Consider the following 21,776-nt stretch of genomic DNA (forward strand, 5'->3'; position numbering starts at 1 on the left):
GAATCGAACTCGGGTCGGCCATGTTGGCTGCATGCAAGGCAAACGCCCTACCGCTGTGCTATCGATTCCTCCGCAGAAGTCCCCAACTTTTATCGTCTAAAACTTTGTTGTCTAAAGCTAGAGAGAAAGGGTGCAGGTAGTGTGTCTGCCTTGCACATGACTGACTGGATTCTGTTGTCGGCATCCAGTATGGTCCCCTGAGTCCTACCAGGAGTGATCCCTGAGCACAGAGCCAGGAGTAAGCCCTGAGCCCAATTGGGTGTGACCTTCAAACTGAAAAGCAAAAACCTAAAATGCCAGGCAAAGTAGACAGTTTCAGAGATAAAGAGGACCAGCAACAGGGTGGAAACCAACATTCTTTTGTACTTGGAGATCCTTGAGGAGAAAAGTGGAAACTTTAGCCTGGGAAGCAGACCTGTGCATGTTTGCTTCAGACATCTTTTTCTTTCTATTTCTCTTTTTACACACAAATGTTTTTGTGAAACTTTAGAAACTTGTTATACAAGGATTGGGTTCAGTCATATATAACACTAACAAAAACGCAGTGGCTGAGACCATTGTTAATAGTATTGTAAGCCACAGAATCTCAATCAATAAAAGCACTGTCCGTTGTTCATCGATTTGCTTGAGTGGGCCCAGTAACATCTCCATTGTAAGACTTGTTGTTACTGTGTTTGGCATATCGAATACCTCACGGATAGCTTGCCAGGCTTTGCCATGTGGGCGAGATACTCTTGGTAGCTTGCCGGGCTCTCCGAGAGGGGCGGAGGAATCGAACCTGGGTCAGTGGGGCTGGCCGTGTGCAAGGCAAACGCCCTATCGCTCCAGCCCCAATCAATAAAAAAGAAACAGAAATACAGAGGATTGCTTGAAAACATAATGCACTCATGGCACACTCCTTCACAGAAAAAGGCAGTGGAGAGATGGCTGCTGTCCATGGTCATCGGGGACCCAGGCCCCCATGTCTCTATCATCATGGCCCTTAGTTCTCCTTCCCCCTGTAGGGCACTGCAGGCATGCTGAATGACCACTTCTGATATAGCTCTCATTGCTGTGCTCCAGGAAGGGAGGCCCGACCAAAGTCTATACTTCCAGGTAGACGCCAACCCCTCCAAAGAGCATTTCCGGAGACCTGGCCTCCTGATTGGCCATCCCTCTCTGGAAAGGGCATTGCCTTCCACTTAAGGGAGAGGCGGAGTACTGTGTGTGTAGGTAAATCTTAGTATTTGCTAGATCCAGGGACTGAGACCTAGTGGGCTAAGACTTTGTGATAAATGCAAACTCAGAGTTAAGACAGTAATAATTTTGGACTGACCTGTCATAAGAGTTTGGAGCTTAATTGCTTAGCAGTATTGAGGACTTTCTGTGTGCCAGGCACTGGAGTCATAAAACTGAACAAGAGCAGCTTGGTCTCCACTCCCAAAGTGTTTAAGGCTAATGGGAAGATTTTAAATTCATAATTTTAAATAAACTATGACTGGGTTGAACACTAAGAAAAGGATTAGTGTTGGATTGTGTAATATGTAAAACTTGAGGAGTGTATGATATGACATAGAAAGGATGCTTGGGATTTAGCAGGTCAGGAAGAAGGGAGCGGGGTGAGACATATTCTTGCAGACTCACTCCTACTTTGCTGTTTTCCAAATAGTTCTTTTTTCCATTATCTAATTTCCTTACTGGAGGGAATCAGTCGCCACCTTCAAATAGCAAAGGAAGGCAGGGATTAATACTCCTTTCAGCTGAAGTGTCCCTCTCGGAGAACTTGGCAAGCTACCGAAAGTATCCTGCCTGCATGGCAGAGCCTGGCAAGCTCCCAGTGGCGTATTCGGTATGCCAAAAACAGTAACAACAAGTCTCACAATGGAAACATTACTGGTGCCCGCTTGAGCAAATCGATGAACAAAGGGAGGACCGTGCTACAGTGCTTTAGCTGAAGTGGCTAAAGGGATGGCCATTCTTTCTTGTTACTTTTTCACTCTGTAGGTGAGTGTCTTCCTGCATAGGCTGTGCCAAGGAGGTTTGGTTACTGAGAAAGAAGGTGAACTAACAATTGGACTGAATCAAGGCTTAGTTGCCCATTATGGGTCTGGATTTTGGTGTCACTGTGGGAATTTGCGGGGGGCAGGGATTGATTCTGAAGTGTTGATGTGACCCCATTTCCCTTGCAGGAAGTGGACATTGTAGTAGCACCGTGCAAAGGCCTTCGACCCACAGTGGATGTTTTGGGTGATTTGGTGAATGAATTCTTGCCTGTGATAACCTATGCTCTCCACAAAGATGAACTCTCTGAGAGAGATGAACAAGAGCTTCAGGAAATCCGAAAGTATTTCTCTTTTCCCATATTCTTTTTCAAAGTGCCGAACCTGGGCTCAGAGGTCATTGACTCCCCCAGAAGAATGGAGAACGAGAGATCCCCGCTTCATCACCAGCTGACTGACCTGGGCTACCTGAGCAGTAGTCACTGCAACTGGGGGTCTCCCAGCCAAGACAGCAGGGCTCAGAGCATGTTGGTGGAACAGAGCGAGAAGCTGAGGCACTTGAGTACGTTTTCTCACCAGGTGCTGCAGATGCGCCTGGTGGATGCAGCCAAGGCTCTGAACCTGGTGCACTGCCACTGCCTGGATATTTTTATTAACCAGGCCTTTGACATGCAGCGGGACCTGCAAATCACTCCCAAACGTCTGGAATACACTAGGAAAAAGGAGAATGAGTTGTTTGAGTCCTTGATGAACATTGCCAATCGAAAGCAGGAGGAAATGAAGGATATGATCGTTGAGACACTTAACACTATGAAGGAGGAACTTCTCGATGATGCTGCCAACATGGAATTTAAAGGTAGGTTCTAGAAGGCTTATTGGGGTGCCATAGATAGGGAGCATCCTTGCAGTCTTTTTCTAGAATGGGGGTTCATTAATCCTAAATCCGAGGGAACCTCAGGATAATCTCAACTACCCCATTCTCATCAACAGAAATCTACCGTAAGTCATTTAGCTAAGGTGACCTCTCTTGGAAGACCTTCATGGAAGGCCATTTAGACCTTCTGGAAGATTCTACTGTCATTCCTTCCCAGGACCATTAACTCCACTTTCATTAAAGGCATCCAAATAGTGCTCTTCAGTCTTTATTTTATGCCTCTCTCTCCTTAACTCTAATGGAGAGTTGCTGGAAAAATGTTAAAAATCAGGATATAATCCTGGCCTTTTCCCAGCTTCTTTAATTTACTCTTATTTTTGTGCCATGGTCTCATTTTCTTTTTAGGCTGCTTCTAAAACTCAGCTCAGGAGATTTTCCCCAAATAGTGGTTTGAGCCTTTCTGTCGGTCCTGTTCTTTACAAATGGCTCTTACACAAATCAGAACGAAGTGAGTAGTCAGGTCTTTGGTGCCTGAGAGTTGGCTCTCGTTGACTTTGAATACTGCTTGTTATATAAACAACCCTGTATGAATCGTATAGCTCTTCTACCTGTTAATTAAAGCGCCGTGGTTTTCAAGTTACCCATTAGGTTTTCTATCATCGTTGTACATCCAAACCATCTGGAAAAAATTACCCCCACCCCTATCACTCCCTTTTTGGTGTTGTTGTTATTGTTGGTTTAGGGATTGATTGACTCCAGGGGCTCATGCATGCAAAGCATCTCACTGAGCTACGCTAAAAATATAAATGCACAAGATCACGAAAGACTATTTTAGGAGCTGGGGATAGTAAAGCAGGTAGCCACTTGCCTTGTATGCGAATGATCCAGAATTGCTCCCCGGCACCCCATATTGTCTCCTGAGTACCACCAGGAGTAATGCTTGAGCACAGAGCTAGGGGTAACTCCTGAGCATTCTTGGGTATTCTTCCCCCCAACTACCAAAAAAAAAAAACAACAACAAAATAAGGTTTTTAGATTTGTTATTCAGATTTCCATTATTTGTTTTTTGTTCTCCAAAATAGGCTTATTAGGTGAATTCTGCTTTTTGACATTTTCTAGGTCAGGGAAACTTAAAATTTAGAGAGTTGAAGAAATTTGCTCATGGCAACAAGGCTCAGAGGGAGGTCTGACTTTGATCTTGCCTGACACTGCTAGGTGTGGCCCCTGAGTAGAGGCAGATTCCTCACCCATATTCTTGCTTCTTAATTTGTTGCAGTTGCTATTGCCACTTTTTTTACCTGGTAAACCACTCTAAAAATCTCATCATGAATGAGATTTACCGGCAGTGCTCAGGGCTTCCTCCTCCCTCTGCACTCAGGGTTCACTTCTGGCAGTGCCCGGGGGACCATATTGGGTGCTGGGGATTGAACCCAGGTCCACCATTTGCATGCAGAGCAAATGCCCTACCCACTCACCCTGATCTTCTAATCTTTTGTTTTCTTTGTTCCCCAAATGCAATCAGTTGCCAAGTTCTGAGGAGTTATATTCTCTTCCTCTGTTTTTTTTTTTCTTTTTCCCCTTTCTTTCTCTTTGGTTTTTGGGTCACACTTGCTGTGCTCAGGGATCACTTGTGGTGAGCTCAGAGAACCAACCTGGGGTTTGAACCTGGGTACACCACATGCAAGGCGGGAGAGCCTTACCCACTCTACTCTTGCTCCGACCTCCTGCCTTTGCTTTGATACTCCCTCTTCTGTGTAGCAGTTCTCAGTCGAGCCTGCATTTCTTTATGTACCTTTCTGACTTTGCTCGTCTCGTGGGTCTCAGAAGTTACTGGTCTCTGTGCTCCTGTTATTTGTTGTTTTGCTCATGCCCAGCCCTGAATCTGTTTGTTGGGAGAGGCAGGGGGCAGGACTACCCCTGGCCGTCTCAGGGTCTGCTCCCATGTGTTGCTTGGCTGGCGGGGTGGGGGTGCGGTGGGGGTGACTCGAGAAGTGCTTGGGGGACCGCATGCTACTGATTGACCGTGGGGCTCCCTCTTGCAGAGCCTGGGCCCCGGTCCTTGGAACCATTTCCCTGATCTCCTGCCATGAATTTGAAGTATCTTTTGTCTGTTTGTTTCCAAATCCTACCTATCCTTCAAGGCCTCTTCCAATTGGCCAGGTTTTTTTTTTTTTTTCATGAAGATGTCTTTTATTTTGTTTGCTGGTAACAGTTGAGTTTATCTAAAAATTTCAGAATTGAAGGAAAATATTCTTAATCATATCTCTTGGAACAAACCCCACAGTCTAGTGTGCGCTACACCTTTGGAGAATTTGTGCTTGTGAATCATGGTGTATAGCTATGTCACACTTGCAAATAAAATAGAAAGTAGAACTCAGTGGTTGTTTCTGCCATGCCACTTCCTTTCAGGATTAGGAAATCCGTTTTGCAAGTCAGGGGAGAGAGACCTTAGAACAAATGATCTGCAGAAAGTTCTCCTTTTGCAAAGGCACTCTCAGGCCAGAGAGTGAGGTCAGTGGGCTTCAGCACAAGCTTTCTATGGGGGACGACTATGAAGTTGATCCCCAGAGCCACATGGTCACTGTAGTACTGCAGGGAGTGGCCCCTGAGCTGGGTGTGGTCCAAAAACCAAAGCCAAAAGCCAAAAAGGAAGGATGGAAGGAAGGAAGTTAGGAAGGAAGGACAGATGGACTGACAGATGGACTTACCACTGAGCCACATTCTTGCTCCAGAGTAGAATTCTTGTGTAGAATTCTCTAGGGTAGAATATTTTTGTCAGCAATGTGCTGGTTAGTGTGACTATTAAAAGATCAGAGACTTTGAAATCCCTGAGTTTTGGGCTTATTTATTTATTTTGATTTGTTTATTTGATTTTGGGGCCACACCTGGTGAAGCTCAGGTGTTACTCATGGCTGTGTACTCAGGAATCATTTCTTACAGCTCTTTGAAGGACCACATGGAATGCTGGGGATCGAACCCCGGCTAGCTGCATGTAAGGCTAGCATCCTACCTGCTGTACTGTTGCTCCAACCCCTGAGTTTTGGGTTTGAATGCTAGCTTCCTACCTGCTCCTGTTCCATCCCCCTCTAAATGCACACTTTGACCTCTTTTTGAGACTGTTCCTAATCCATAATAAATGAGTCTTATAGCACAACTGACCAAGTTATTATGGGGGTTACGTTCAGTTATATAAGAGGAATTACTGTAGGTGCCTGTCAGATAGTTTACTGTCATCAGTGTTGTTGTTCTCCTGTAAATGTGACGTAAGAGGTACATCTAGACACAGCTGCCCTTTCTTTGGATTCTCAGTTGGCCTGAAGTAATGAGGGTTCCATGGCCCTTATGCTAAGGGTCAAAGTTAAGAAGTCGTGTGTTTCATAGCCATTGTCAATTGCATCCTCCTCTGATTTGGGTGATATTTATAGTGCCCCCCTCTCCTTCCCTCTCTGATTTTTTCCCTCTCTGATTTCTCTGCCTCCATAGATGTCATTATCCCTGAGAACGGAGAACCAGTGGGCACCAGGGAGATTAAATGCTGCATCCGCCAGATCCAGGAACTCATCATCTCCCGGCTTAATCAGGCAGTAGCCAACAAACTGATTAGCTCAGTGGATTACCTCCGCGAGAGCTTTGTTGGAACACTGGAGAGGTGTCTGCAGAGCCTTGAGAAGTCTCAGGATGTCTCAGTTCACATCACCAGTAATTATCTCAAACAGGTACTCAAAGAGTGGTTAGCCCATTGTGCAGGTTGATAAAGGAAACAGAATCCACACACAAGCCTGACCAGTTTAGCTCAGAATTTCCCTTTCAACTTTAGGCCAGTCCAGGTTGAATGTTTCTTTGCTTTTCTTTAACTGCCTATTGGAAGCTGCTCGTGAACTGGAAAATCACAGGTAAGTTGATAAGTAAGAAGGGAAAGATGTCCCAAATATACAGAGAGGAGTCTGACCAGTTTAGTTCAGAATTTCCCTTTCTGTTTTAGGCCAATCCAGTTTGGATTTTGTTTTCCCCTCTCTGCCTGTAGGAGCTGCTTATGAATTGTAAAATCGGTTAGGTTGATGAGCAAGAAGGGAAAGATGAAGAAGGCGGGTCCTAGGTGATACCGGCCTCTGTGGACACTGTGTGGATTGGGGGAATACATTTAAAAACCATGTGACTGGTCTGTGTTCTTAAAATGCGTATCATTTTATTCCAGTGTCTAAAAATCCTCTCAGGACATACTGTTTTCTCTTTCAGATTTTAAATGCCGCCTATCATGTTGAAGTCACATTTCACTCAGGGTCCTCAGTTACTAGGATGCTGTGGGAGCAAATCAAACAGGTAAGCAGTAGAGATTGTTTAGAGAAAAAGTGTTTAACCTCTGGCTGGTTTTAGTAATTCTCAGACATGCTGCTAGAGAACTGCTATCTAGGATCTTCTGTAAGTGTGTGGACCGTTTGTTCTAATTTGCCTGCCAGGAAGAATTGTGACTTTTTGCCTGTTACAAAATAAGTGTTAACATTGCCCACTTTAGCGCTCTCTCTCTCTCTCTCTCTCTCTCTCTCTCTCTCTCTTTCTCTCTCTTTCTTGGTGGGGGGCAGGGCACACCTCAGAGTGCTCGAGAGCTACTCCTGGCTCTGTGCTTGGGGGTTCACTCCTGGTAGTGCTTGGGGAACTGTGTGGTGCTGTGGATCTAACCAGGGTTAACCACATCCAAGGCAAGCACCTTAACCCATGTCCTGCTTCTTTCTCCCTTTAACTCTTAAAAGTGGTGCAGTTAAATTATTTCACGAAGCCACCCGACTCCATTAGCTTATTCTTATTTCTTATTCCCAGCTTAAATACTTTATCAAAATCAGAATCTGGGGGCTAGAGTGATAGCACAGTGGGTAGGACGTTTGCCTTGCATGCGGCCGACCTGGGTTCGAATCCCAGCATCCCATATGGTCTCCTGAGCACCGCCAGGAGTAATTCCTGAGTGCAAAGCCAGGAGTAACCCCTGAGCACCGCCAGGTGTGACCCAAAAAAGAAAAGTCAGAATTTGTTGCCATATGCCATTGAAGTTATTGTTTGCTTGAGTTTTGGTTTCTTAAATTTTGCGTCACACCTGGCAGTGCTCAGGCTTACTCCAGCTCTGCACTCAGGGATCACGACCCTGGTAGGGCAGGGCTCATGTGTTGTGGGTTGAAGTGAGATCAGATGTGCAATGCAAGCACCTTACCCACTGTGCTGACTCCTTCAGTCCATGAGTGTGATTTTTTTTTTTTTTTTAAGAAATGTATCTGGCTTTGGGACTGGAGTGATAGCACAGCAGGTAGGGCATTTGCCTCGTACTCGGCCCGACCCGGCTTCTATCCCCAGCATCTCATGTGGTCCCCGAGCACGGCCCGGAGTAATTCCTGAGTGCACGAGCCAGGAGTAACCCCTGTGCATCACCAGGTGTGACCCAAAAAGAAAAAAGAAAAAAAGAAATGTATCTAGCTTTTATGTGGGGTTAATTACTGACTTGAGAATTTGCCAGGCATTCTGTCTCTGAATAAGATGTTTTGAGGGTTTTTGAGTGCATAGCCTAGTTCTGTTGGTATTTGAGTGTTTGCATTGGGATAAACCCTGGGATGATGGAAATGGAGAGGAGTCCTTCAGGTGACTTTTCACCATTTAAAAAAAAGTTTTTATTGATCCTGGAGAGATAGTTCAATAGTTCAGGCACTTGCCTTGCACACTGCCTACTTGGGCTTGATCTTCGGTACCCTATATAGTCCCCTGGGCCCCTTCAGGAGTGATTCCTGACCCTGAACATGGAACTAAAAGTAAGTTCTGAGCACTGCTGGGTGTAGCCCAAACAGAGAAAGGGGACTGGGGGGCGGGGAGTGGGGGAGGATTTCTATTTCCTTTCTCTCCCTTGCAGTGCTGTTGCTGGTGGTGGTGTGGTGGCCAGAGACTCCCACATGCCTGACTGGTGCTCCCACATTCCCAGATGCGCTTGCCAGGACTTGCACATCAGCTTGGGTGCTTGCACACTCAGCATTGCTGCTCACTAACACCCTTGACTAGTGGTGCTTGCTGGGGTCATACTCTTAGTTGAGGAGCACAAGTTAATGGTTGTGGGGCTCATGGAGGGCTGCACCCTTTTTGTTAGTGTGGACCCTTGCAGTAGTGGAGATTGCAGACAGTAGAGCTCCCAGGCGCAGGGTCACTGTGTGTTAGAGTGCCAGGATTTGAATTTGTGACTGTCCATTTGTCGGCCAGCCTCTCTAAAGTCGCCGCACTGTTCTCCGGCCCTCTGGTGGCTTTGATCTTCAGGGCCTGCTCCTCCTGAGAGGGCAGCTCTGAGAGAGGAGGACACTGGGTCTCCGTTCCTTACTGTCTCCATCCTGCAGATCATTCAGCGCATTACATGGGTGAGCCCACCTGCCGTCACCAGAGAGTGGAAGAGGAAGGTGGCCCAGGAAGCCATCGAGAGCCTCAGTGCCTCCAAGCTGGCCAAAAGCATTTGCAGCCAATTCCGGACTCGCCTCAACAGTTCTCATGAGGCCTTTGCAGCCTCCTTGAGGCAGGTAGGTATGTAGGAAAGAGCAGCTCCGTCTGTGGGAGAAGAGTTGGATTATCTCCATATGCATTCTTAAATAAATCATTAGCATATTTTCTTTGGAGTCTGGCTAATTATATTAATTACAAGAAATTTTATTAATAAACTTCGCATGTGGATATTCTAACTCTGGAGAAAATGGAGAAAACTCAGTTAATTTCTCCATATTTCACAGAGCAAGAAGTGAAATAAACAGAATTTTTGTGTGTGGGGGGGCGTGGTGGAGATAGCAGGGTGCAATTTGGGCTCAGGGCTTACTCCTGGCTCTGTGTTCAGGAATCTCTTGGGGGGGGGCGGGGGAGCATATGGGGTGACAAGGATTGACCCAGGTCAACCATATGCGAGGCAGGAGATTTACCCTAGAACTTTTATATTTGAGTTTATGCAATGCTTTAAGAATGAGTAACAGAAAGGGATGCCTTTCCAGTGTACTCGCTCCCCAGTGATACCCGTTTATCTCCGAGAGGTGCGCGTGCATGTCAGTGTCTGTGGAGACTGTGTCACTGCTTATTAAGCGCCCACCATATGCCACTCTCTGAGATAAATGATAAATGCACCTTTGGATGGATATCATGGGATAATATGCCATCAGTGTTATTCCCCCTGTATAACAGCTGAAGAAACCAACCCAAGGGACCGGGTCTCTTTTTCCTCTTTCTTTCTCTCCCAGTTGGAAGCTGGCCACTCAGGCCGCCTGGAGAAAACTGAAGATTTGTGGCTGAAAGTTCGAAAAGATCATGCCCCCCGCCTGGCCCGCTTGTCTCTAGAAAGCCGCTCTTTGCAGGATGTCTTGCTGCATCGTGAGTCCTTGTGTGTTTATTTGTTTTCTGTATCAATTGGAAAAGGGTTCTGGGTACCTCTGCTATCTTCTTTCCGGCCTTGGAGAATTCCAGTTTCTAAAGTTGTTTTCTTGTGTTGCTGCATAAGTCCCTGGTGTGGTTTTGAACTCCTGAAGTCTGTTTGGTTTTGAGACTTAACATAGTGGGTAGAACATGACCGGTGTTTGCCTGAGCCAAACCAGTTAGGTGGCTTTCTGCTGGGTTAGGCTTCGAGCAGCCTGCACTTCCCTGCTGTGGTGGTAGCTAGCTCCTGTCTCTGGGAATCTCAGGATCTCAGGAATGTTGCCCAGCACGTTTCTGTTCGCCTTACCCCAGACTCTGTGTCTTTCAGGTAAACCTAAACTGGGACAGGAACTGGGTCGGGGTCAGTATGGTGTGGTGTACCTGTGTGACAACTGGGGGGGTCACTTCCCCTGTGCCCTGAAGTCAGTTGTTCCTCCAGATGAGAAGCACTGGAATGACCTGGCTTTGGAGTTCCACTACATGAGGTAGGTTCTGGCCTGTTCGTCTCTGTGTGGGAAGAAATTCAGAGCCAAGGCCAGACCGCTGGTATAGATTTTCTTTCTTTCTTTTTTTTTTTTCTTTTTTGGGTCACACGTGGAGATGCACAGGGGTTACTCCTGGCTCATACACTCAGGAATTACCCCTGGCGGTGCCCAGGGGAACATATGGGATGTTGGGAATCGAACTCAGGTTGGCTGCATGCAAGGCAAACGTCTTACCCGTTGTGCTATCACTCCAGCCCGAGACCCCTGGTATAGATTTTTGTACCCACACCTACAGTATGCCTGGCCTTTGCCAGTCTGTTTTCAGATGTTGTAGATTAGTATTCTGTCTGACCCAGAAACGTACTCTGGCCAGGCCTCTGCTGTCTGCGTGTCCTTTCCCCCCCTCCTCATTTCTCAGACTGTTCCTTCCGTTTGCGTTTCATCTTTAGTCCTTACGGCTCCAGTTTCAGACTCCCCAGTTGTCCCATTAGAGGGCTTCCCTCTGTGGCTCCTGCCCGGCCTCCTGGCTGAGCAGGGGCTGGAGGTCAGCCCTTCCCACCCGGTGGTGTGCCTCAGCCCTCAGCCCTGCTCCTCGCACAGGTCTCTGCCGAAGCATGAGCGATTGGTGGACCTGCACGGCTCCGTCATTGACTACAGCTACGGCGGGGGCTCCAGCATCGCCGTGCTGCTCATCATGGAGCGGCTGCACCGCGACCTGTACACGGGGTTGAAGGTGAGACCGTGGAGCGGGGGCCAATGGGGGCTGGGCCCGGCGGCCTCCAGGTCTCTCACCCTCCCGTGGGTATCCAGAACTATTTGTTTTCGTAAGACGTTGGTGGGACAGTCAGGCTTTGTGGCCCTTATTTCCTGCATACAAAAAATGTTCTCAAGCTAATGTTTTTGTCCTGGTTTATATAGAAGACACTCTAATTCTCTAATTTCCTGTGATTAAAGTCTGAACTACTCAGAAAAGAGCAGAACACTTTTTTTTTTTATGTAATTCTGCGTTATTGCTCTCTTAGAGTTTTTCTGCTAATGGCCAGGGTTTTTTGTTTTGTTTTCTTTAGCCAACAGATATGTATTAGTGACTAACTTGATTTTGTTGTTGTTGTTGTTGTTTTGTTTGGAGGCCATACTGGGAGTGTTCAGGGTTTACTCCTGACTCTGTGCTCAGGAATAATTCCTGGTGGGCTCCAGGTACCATGTGGGATGCCAGGGATTGAACCCTGGCAGCTACATGCAAGGCAAACACGCTACCTACTGTACTATTGTTCCAGCCCCACTTAGGGACTAATTTATGTAAGGCCATGTGTTAAACATCATAAAGAATATTTAAAATGTAATTGGGCATTGGAGACAGTACAGTAGACAGGGTACTTCTGTAGGCGGCTGACTCAGCTTTGATCCTTGGCACCTGTGTGGTCCCCCAAGCCCTGTCAGGAGTGATCCGGGAGTTTAGCGCCAGGAGTAAGCTCTGAGCATTGCTGAGTGTGGACCAAAACCTAAAAACAAATAAAATGTGTAAAATCCAGGAGATCTTAGAGAATTGTCATCAGTCAGTAGTAGGATTTGGCACTGGAGTCTGATAAGTATTCTTTGATGGGTAACATGTGGGTGGGCAGTTGGAAAGAAAAGGATTTTATCAGGGCGAAGGAGTAAGCATAACATCCATACATTTGAAGGCTTACAAAGAAACTGCTCCTGTAAGAGCAACTAGTTTATTTGGGGAGTGGAGGAGATTTTCTACAAAGAAAGGTCTGGAACAAATTATATCTCTATAATACCCAGAATGTGAAAAAAAAATTATATAGGAGGGCTGAAGAAATAGATAGTAGAGGGGTTATGGCACTTGCCACTTGGTTCGATCCCTGACAGCACGTGGTCCCCAAAACATTGCCAGGAGGGACCCCTGACATAGAGCCAGGAGTAGCCCCTGGGCATTGCCAGATGTGACCCAGATCTCTTGACCTCCCCAACCCCAAGTAATTTTTAATTTCCACAGTGTTGAGGCGGCAGCTCATAGGGCTTGGAGCACATGTGGAAGGCCCAGAGCTCGCTCCCTGCCACCACTTACTATGGGAACTTTCAGGAGTCAGGCAGTCAAAACCTGGAAATGCTTGCAGGAGCCATAAGAAACCAATATGCTGAAGAAAATGACTTTCCAAGTGGCTTTCCCTCTTGACTGCAAAGATTGAAGCTCAGCTCTGTCAGATGGATTTTCACTAGCCATCCAGAATAACATGTTAGCACTTTGGGATGAGTGATGTGACCTCCAGAACTCAGGAAACTCTGAATTGGAGGCTCTGGTAGAAGCTGAGACACTTTGGTAGTTAAACTTTTTTCCTCTTGTGTTTGTTTTTGGCTCTTGGACCACACTCTGCTTATGCTCAGGGCTCTGTGCTCAGGGCAGGAACCACTCTTCACAGGCTTGGGGGACCGTACGTGGTGCCAGGTTGGTCTTGTGCAAGCAAGCACCTTAGCCGTTGTACTGTGTCTCCAGCCCCAGAACTTTGGCGTTTGAATCCATAAAGCCCGTCCCGGTGCTGTGAAAGACCTACATAGCAGTGGAAGTGCAACTGCCTTGGCACCTGGAAACACCACCCTGGTGCCTAGAGGGTGCTGACACTGTTCAGGTGGTCAGTGGTCAGTGGTCAGAGGTGTGTTTGTACCTCTCCTTCTCCCTGGGGCTGCTGGCTGGCCTGCAGGCAGCCTCCAAGGGGTGTAGTTGGCGTTAGAGCTGCTCCTTCTGCCTCTGCTTCTCCTTTAGTCATCAGTTTTCTATCCGTGCATACCCCAGTGCCATTGGTTTTTCAGTCCCACGGAGGAAACTCTTCCTTGGTTCTGGCAAGTTAGCTTGACGGATTGTCTTGCTGGTGCCAGTGAAGCTCTTTTGTCTCCCAAGGCTGGACTGACCCTGGAGAAACGTTTGCAGATAGCACTAGATGTGGTGGAAGGAATCCGTTTCCTGCACAGCCAAGGGCTTGTCCACCGTGATATCAAACTCAAAAATGTGCTGGTAAGTAAGAGCTGTTTCACCAAGATAACACCCTGCTTGTGTGGTGGAGTAACCCTGGGAGAGTGTGTGCGATGCAGGTTTGGTCTCACAGAGAGCCTGGAGGGGAGGGGAGGTAGAATTACAGCAGAGCCAATGGACAGAGACTTAACTTACGGTTGCTTATAAATTTTTCCTCCTAATAATGTTGGGGCAGGGGAGCAGCGGGGGCGGGATTTCAATTTAGAGCAAAGTTGAGTGGTTCAGTGAATATCCATATACTCTTCAACGGACTCATAGTGTCTCCTCATAGCAGGGTACATGTCTGTATTCCCCAAATATAGAGACTTATTATTGGCTTCCTTTATATGAAAATACTTCATTCCACTTGCTTCAGTTTGTACCTCCTAAGGAAAAGGACTTACTTTACACCAGGAAGATGCCAATATTAGACTCAAGAAATTTAACCTTGACGAAGTACTGTAGTAAATGCACTGTATAGCATTACAGTTAACAGGGGCCAAATAAATATGCCCCTTTATCCCATGTTTGCTTTGTTTGGTTCAGGTTCTAATCTAAGAACCACAAAATGCACTTTTTTTAAAAAAATTTTTATAATTTATTTATTGAATCACTGTGGGAAAAGTTACAAAGCTTTCAGGTTTAGGTCTCAGTCATGCAAATATCAAACACCTTTCCCTTTACCATTACTTATTTTTTACCACGAAGAACCCCAATAAAACCCCACCCCCACCCCTCCCAATGCCTGCGAGGCAGATGAATTCTAGCTGACACTCTATCTGCTTTGATTAGATTCATTGTTGCAATAAAAGATGCACCACTATTATTTAGAGTTTACCCACTCCCCCCAAATCAGACATGCTGAGAGAGCATTGTGAAGTGATTGGCTTTCTACAGCTGGGTTCAAGAATTAAATGTTGGTTTTGGATTTCCGCTATTTTGCTAATTAACCCTGGAAGTATTTCTACTGAGAGTCAGATAATTAAGAGATTGGTTTCTGTGCTCTGGAGTCGTGGCCATGCTGGAGAGCCACTCGTGGGGGGCAACTGGTGGCCTCGGTAGGGCGTGAAGGACGGACTGGAACGCCCCCCTTCCCATGAGGTTTTAGTCACCCCCACACCCCCGGCTCGCACCTGCTCTCCACAAGGCACCCATGTGGCCGCCATCTTCTTTACAGAGAGGAGAGGGCGAATGGGGCAACACCCTTTCCCCCCCCCCCCCCGGGCAGACATGATGGCCTGGATTAACGCATAGTCCGTTCAACAAAGTTCACTTTGTTTCCACGTTTCTTTAACCTCTTGATCTACTATAGATTTTAGCCTTTGTTTTGCTTTTGCTGTAATGATCCTTTTAAGAATTTGGGGTCTTGTTATTGTGTAGAGAGTATCATCAGATTTGCAGGATGGGGCTGAGAGGAGAAAATGTACCTTCACAATTAAAGCAGTCACGAACCTACCAGTTCATGAACCACAGTTATAATGAATATTGTACATATGAATAAGAAATTAATTTTGGGTTATCTGGAAGTCTCTCTGGCAACACGAAATATATAAATATGGAAACAGCTTCTGGAAACAGCAACGCTTCCCAAAAGGTGACCATTGAGAGGCTTATCAGTAGATCACTGCATCACTGTCATCTCGTTGTTCGTCGATTTACTCTAGCGGGCGCCAGTCTCTATTCGTCTCAGCACTGAGATTTTAGCAGCCTCTCCTTACTTGTCTTTCCAACAATTGGAGGCTCTTTCAGGGTCAGGGGAATGAGACCTGTTACAGTTACTGGTTTTGGCATATTGAATACGCCACGGGGAGCTTGCCAGGCTCTGCCCGTGCAGGCACGATACTCTCAGTAGCTTGCCGGGCTCTCCAAGAGGCATATATATATTTTTCTCTGATTTGTTGCCTACTGTCTGAACTCCATGAGACAAGGTGTGGTAATTATGAAAAATGGGTAGAAACTGGCCTGGAGCGTGGCGGCAGTTTGGTAGTGGAGGTCGGCTGCCGGGGCTGGGTCCCTTGGGGTGGGGAGGACTCTCGCCCACCCCCCTCTAAGGCGCCCCAAGTGAAAAAAGCCTGGTGCTGTTTTCAGTAGATAAATAAATGAAATGTAGGTGAATTCTTCCTGCCTTATAGTAAAGGAGAGGAAAATAAACTCAGACTGGGAAATAGCTCAGAGGCTGGGCTGCAGCTTTGCTTGTGGGAAGCCCGGGTTTGACCCCCTGATACCACGTTTCCCCCACATGGCCAGCAGTGATCCCAACTCCTTCCTCCCCAGCACTGAGTGGGGTGTAGCCTCTGAACATCACTGGGTGTGACTTGAAAACAAAGTGAACAACAAAACCAACAGAAGACTCCGGAGCTGACCAGCCTTCCGTAGGACTTTCTTCCTAGTCTAGGGGTCAGAGAATAGTCAGGAATGAAATATTTTTCTTATTGTCCACTTTTTCTTTCAAGATTTGTTAAGTTTCTGATGGTGCCAGGCCCAGTGCTAAGTGCTGGCCGTACAAAGATGAAAAAGAACCATCTGGGGTAGAAGACAGTGAAGGGGATGAGTGTGGAGACCAGGAGGCTGAAGGTGGGCTGGATGAAGTGTGTGCTTTGAGCCTGGGTCTGCAGCTGGACCCTGTGCATTCCCAGATCCAGGCTGACTCTCCCCCTGCTTTGCTGGCAGCTGGACAAGCAGAACCGTGCCAAGATCACTGACTTGGGATTCTGCAAGCCAGAGGCCATGATGTCTGGCAGCATTGTGGGGACACCAATCCATATGGCCCCGGAACTTTTCACAGGTGAGCTGGCAAGCAGGGATGTGTACCACCTCGAGTAGGACCCCGGGGGCTGAATATTATCCTTCAGTACTGGCGCATCTTGCCCAGGCAAAGAAGAAACCAGAGCAGAGGACACTGAAAACAAATTCGGGGGAAAGAGAAAAGGTAGAGGGGAAAGGAAGAATACAAGGGGACTCACTAGCATGTCTCTAGGCTACAGGAACCATAATGGCCACAATCAACCACTCATATTTAATCTCAAAGTGTTGACCGAATACTTTCTATATAATAGGTGTTGTCCCCTATCATTAAAGACCTTACCATTGACAGATAAATAAGAAGCAGTATAAGACAGCACGTCATTAAGAGCTATATAATACAATGTTGGTGTTAGAAAAGGGATATATGAAGATTGAAATGTTTTGTTTTGTGGTAGAGGAACAATTTCAAGTAAGTATTAAATCACATCTGAAAATTGGTAGGTATTGAAGGCAGGAGAGATAATACAGCGGATAAGGCACTTGCCTTGCATGCTGCCAATCCCAGCTTTGATCCCGACACTGCATATGGTTCTCTCTGTGCCACCAGGAATAATCTCTGAGCATAGAGATAGAAATAAGCCCTGAGCACCACTGGGTGTGGCCCCCAAACCGAAGCATGACAGTAATAATACTTTTTTTAAAAGGTAGGTTTGAAGGGAACATGCTAAGTATATTCTTGTACTGATACTGGACACAGGGCTTCACATATGCCAGAAAATATACTTGATTAAGAAAAGCAAAAAGAAACCTCACTGTACCACTGAGCCACGTCACTTGCCTTAAGTATAGAATATGTAGAAAGCCTCGGTGTGCATTGAGGCTCTTGGTGAGTCAGGCTGGTGGTTCGGTGCTCAGGGAGGCAGTTTTGGAGGGCCCTGCCGTGCAGGATCTGACAAGGCCCTCACCTTAATCCCCGGGCTCCAGCCATTAGACCCTACTGGAGACCTGGCAGTGTGGCTGCTTTTTCCCCCCATATATTTTGTACCACTTAATTCTCACAATCCTGTGGTGATTTGGGTATAGTTCTTTGTCTATATCATGTACAACTTTAAGACAAGGGCAGACTATGAATACATCTACCCCAAAACGTTGTGCTAGGAAGTAAATAAAATGGGGGTTGGGTCTGGGTCTTTAGGCTCCAATCATGTTTCATGAAGAAAAGAAAATTATGCAGATTGAGGAAGGGGGAATATGAAGGAAGTCACAGAATACAAATAGACAAGACAGCAAAGAGACTGTCATTTGGGGAGCAGCAGACAGAGTTGGAGTTAAAAGACGGTGGGCCTGAAATTCACCCTTAGGTTTAAGGCTGGATGTGACAGAAGCGAGCAGGTGAGGGAGGAGAGGCAACGTTCACAGAAGCAGCAGTAGGTAGAGGAGATGTGAGTGGGAAGAAGGCACGCCCCAGGATTAGGTGGGCAGGGCCACAAACAGCGCAGCAAAAAAATGACAACTTTTCAGTCGGTTTAGAAGAAAGTGGGCAAGGTTTTGTTAATATCTGCAGTGGATCTTGAACAGAAAAGAATGGTTTAAAACTGGCTCTGAGATTTTGGACCCGGTGGATCAGGAATGGCTCTACGCTTGCCGTAGAGAATGGCCTGGTAATCACGGGCGTGCTTGGTATCGGTGAGAGGTAAGATTGGCAGCAGATGCCGTGTCTCTTGTCTTCCCACTCTCCATCACCGAGTGAGACCCACGAGGAGTGGGCGTGAGCTGGAGAGCCCTTACGGAGTCAGGTAGGCTGGCAGCCCTTTCTTGAGATTTATTTTTAAAAATCTTTTTATTACCTCTGTGTGTGTGTGTGTGTGTGTGTGTGTAGAACCCAGTTACGAAGTCAAGTAGGCTGTCAGTCCAGTCCTTTCTTTAGATTTATTTCAAAAAAAATTTTTATTACTCGCTGGAGCGATAGCACAGCAGTAAGACGTTTATCTTGCACTCGGCTGACCCGGCCTACCCGGGTTTGATTCCTCCGCCCCTCTTGGAGAGCCCAACAAGCTACCGAGAGTATCTTGCCTGCACGGCAAAGCCTGACAAGCTACCCATGATGTAGTCGATATGCCAAACACAGTAACAAGTCTCACAATGGCGATGCTGCTGGGCCCACTTGAGCAAATCAATGAACAATGGGAGGACAATGCTACAGTGCTACAATTGTGTATGTGTGTGTGTAGAACCCAGGCAGTGCTTCGAGGGCCCAAAGGTAGGCCTGGTGATGTGATACTAGATTTATATTCCCCTAGCCGTAATTTTATTTTGGCTGCTTCATGTTTAAATTTCTTTGACCCTGCTGCTGTCAGAAGCATCTGTCTGAAATACTCGCCAGTCGCCTCCTGCTCTGAAACAGGACTCACTTCCTGCTGCCCACTGAGTCCAGGCTCTTCTAACTTTCTAGGGTTTTATTTTTGCCATACTCCTTGCTCAGAACTTCCTCTCGCGTCTGGCTCTGCGCTCCAGGATCACTCCCTGCAGATAGGGGACTGTTTGTGGTCCTGGGGATTGGACCCAGGTTGGTCACATGCAAAGCTGGTGCCCTATCTGCTACCCTATCTCTCTAGCCCCTCTTCTCTCAAAATTAAAAATATTTAGTGCTGGGGCTGGAGAGATAGTACAGTGGGGAAGGCACTTGCCTTGCATGCAGTCAGTCTGAGGTTTAGTATCTGGCACCCTGTATGGTCTGCGGAGCAATTCCAGGAGGAATCCCTGATCACAGAACCAAGAGTAAGCCCCAAGCACTGCTGAAGTGTTCCCAAAACAAAACAACAGAAAAATCTGTAGGGTTTGGGGAAGTGGCTTAACACATTGGCCACAGTGCCTACACCCAAGTGGCTCACACTTGACTGTGCAATTGACACAGATTTGCAGCACTGGCATCAGCGTGGTGAATGTGACCCTTGGGTTAGATTTTCCATACTTCACGGTCACCTGAATGACTTGGGCGTGACACCCGCCCCCCCCGCCCCCCCCCCCCTCCCTCCAAGCACTGCTGGATATAGAGCTCAGAAAAGTCTTTATGTTTGGGTTCTGGTTCCACCCATCTTTATTTCCCTTTCTTTCCACATTAACTTCCTATTGTTCCATTAAAATGTAGAGGCCCCATATCTCTTCCCCTTTCTGATTATAGCCTTGGTTTTCTTTGTTCTGGGAATTGGCCCTCCTAGTGTCATGGGGGACGGGGGGGGGGGGGGGGGGGGGGAGCTCTCAACATGGGTGTCCTAGATGCATCTGGCCTGCCAGGTTGTTAGGTAAAATGACAGATGTCGAGAACTTTAGGGAAAATGTTGCCTCTGCCGAGCCGCCCGAGTGGGGTGCTGAATTCCCTCCCGGTCACTGGCTGTTTGTCATCCCTTCTTGCTCTAGGGAAGTACGATAACTCCGTGGATGTCTATGCTTTCGGCATTCTGTTCTGGTATATCTGCTCAGGCTCTGTCAAGCTCCCCGAGGCATTTGAGAGGTGTGCCAGCAAAGACCATCTCTGGAACAACGTGCGGAGAGGTAGGCCACATCCTTCCTTTACCCCGGGCCCTTGGGAGACGGGCGCTGCGCAGCCAGTGCCTTGCCTCCCCTCTCCTGCCAGTGTGCCAGGGAACCACATTCATCCCACAGTGGTGGAATCCGGAAGAGATGTTTGAGACAGACTTTGCTTCCCCCCTTCTCCCAAGTTCCTTCAGCATGCCAGCGTGTTTGGTATATTCCATCATGTTGCGTCAGGTCCTGACCTACATATGCGTTTGCTGCTACCGCCGCAGCTCGTTTGCTTCCTTTAACCTCCTGGGCTCCGACTGCGTCATCCATCAGTCTGTGAACTGATCGTGCCCCTTGTTCCATTGGTTCTCACCTCCCAGCTCTGGGTCTAATCTCCCTGTTGTCCTCTGCAGGGGCCCGCCCTGAGCGCCTCCCCGTGTTTGATGAGGAATGCTGGCAGTTGATGGAAGCCTGCTGGGATGGGGACCCCTCTCAGAGACCTCTCCTGGGCATTGTCCAGCCCATGCTCCAAGGCATCATGGACCGCCTGTGCAAGTCCCAATCTGAGCGGCCTAACAGAAGACTTGAGGATTCGACTTGAAAGCAAAGACCTTTTCCTTTCACTCTTACTTCTCTCTTCCCCTCACCTTTTGGCCACGGGAGAATTTGACATTTACTCATTCTAAAGTGCTCCCGTGGGGAGTGATGCTTGCTGGGCACCCAGACCCCCTCCCAGGCAGAGATGCTGCGGGTGGCTGAGGGAACATGCCCCGCGCCGCACTGACACCCAGGCTGCCCCTTTAGCAGACGGCTGTCTAGGACATATTAAAGCTGATAATGCAGTGTTCTGGCCTTAGCTGAGCGAGGCCTCTGCTCCCGTGGTCTGGTCCCGGTGTGCTCCCAGGGCACCGGGGACACTGCAGTGGGGATAGTGGTGAAAGCGACCATTTTTCATGACTTTTGACTCTAACCAAGAACGGTTGGCTCTGCCCAGCCATCAGAATCCTTAGAAAATTTGAGCTTAGTTCTGAGATTGTTAGAACATAGGAACAAAAATAGTTCTGAGGTTGTTAGAAAATAGAAACAAAAAATAATACGTGGGTACCTGACTCAGGCTACCTGTGAGCTAGCAGCAGCCGGAGGCCCCCCGGGGAGTGAGCCAGAGCCACTGTGTCGGGGTGTTCCCAGGAACGCGGGCAGGGCTTCAGGTCCACTCCCAGGATGCCACAAAGGAAGGAAAACGGAAGCATGCCTGTGTTGCTATTGGGGTTGGAGTTACTGCTGATCTCAGAGACTGTCTTATACCTTGGGGCCTTTTTTTTTTTTTTTAATATGGGAGGGTGTTCTCAAAATGGGGATGCGCCAGTTAACATGGTACTTAAGGGTGAATGACTAAAATGGACCCACTGCAAAGTCATTCTGGGAACCGAGAATGATGCTGTGGGCCTCCAGATGAACCCACTAACGAGAGGCCGACTTGTTTCCTAAACTCAGAAATGTAGAGACTCTTCTCATTGTGTTTGAATATAACATACTGACTTTTTTTTTTTTTATGTTTGCTAAGTGAGCTTTTTTAAACCAAGGTTTCTACTGCAATTGACCTATCTTTTTACCTTATTTTTACTAGGGTCAGTAGGTCAGCGGGAGGGGAGAAGCAGACGGGTGATCTCTTTAGCTCTGTGTGCCTGCCACCCTAGGAAGGGTCCCTGCTCAGCAGGCAGGAGGGAATTTGCAGCCTTTGGAGCATT

The 21,776-nt window shown here is 47.4% G+C and overlaps 1 protein-coding gene across 1 annotated transcript in view; it reads left to right on the forward strand.

Annotated features, from left to right (window-relative positions):
- The window catches only part of DSTYK (dual serine/threonine and tyrosine protein kinase), a 60,859-nt gene extending 39,519 nt beyond the window's left edge, over nt 1–21,340 (forward strand). Inside the window, exons 3-13 of the mRNA XM_056119169.1 lie at nt 2,169–2,835; nt 6,337–6,569; nt 7,090–7,173; nt 9,213–9,389; nt 10,092–10,221; nt 10,592–10,748; nt 11,349–11,481; nt 13,651–13,764; nt 16,432–16,546; nt 19,924–20,058; nt 20,442–21,340. Of these exons, the coding sequence (XP_055975144.1) occupies nt 2,169–2,835; nt 6,337–6,569; nt 7,090–7,173; nt 9,213–9,389; nt 10,092–10,221; nt 10,592–10,748; nt 11,349–11,481; nt 13,651–13,764; nt 16,432–16,546; nt 19,924–20,058; nt 20,442–20,629 (2,133 nt within the window). The 3' untranslated portion in view covers nt 20,630–21,340. The remainder of the gene's footprint in view (nt 1–2,168; nt 2,836–6,336; nt 6,570–7,089; nt 7,174–9,212; nt 9,390–10,091; nt 10,222–10,591; nt 10,749–11,348; nt 11,482–13,650; nt 13,765–16,431; nt 16,547–19,923; nt 20,059–20,441) is intronic.
- Nucleotides 21,341–21,776: the final 436 nt, after the last annotated feature.

The sequence above is a fragment of the Sorex fumeus genome, unplaced genomic scaffold, assembly GCF_029834395.1.
Source record: "Sorex fumeus unplaced genomic scaffold, SorFum_2.1 ptg000039l, whole genome shotgun sequence".
Lineage (NCBI taxonomy): Eukaryota > Metazoa > Chordata > Mammalia > Eulipotyphla > Soricidae > Sorex > Sorex fumeus.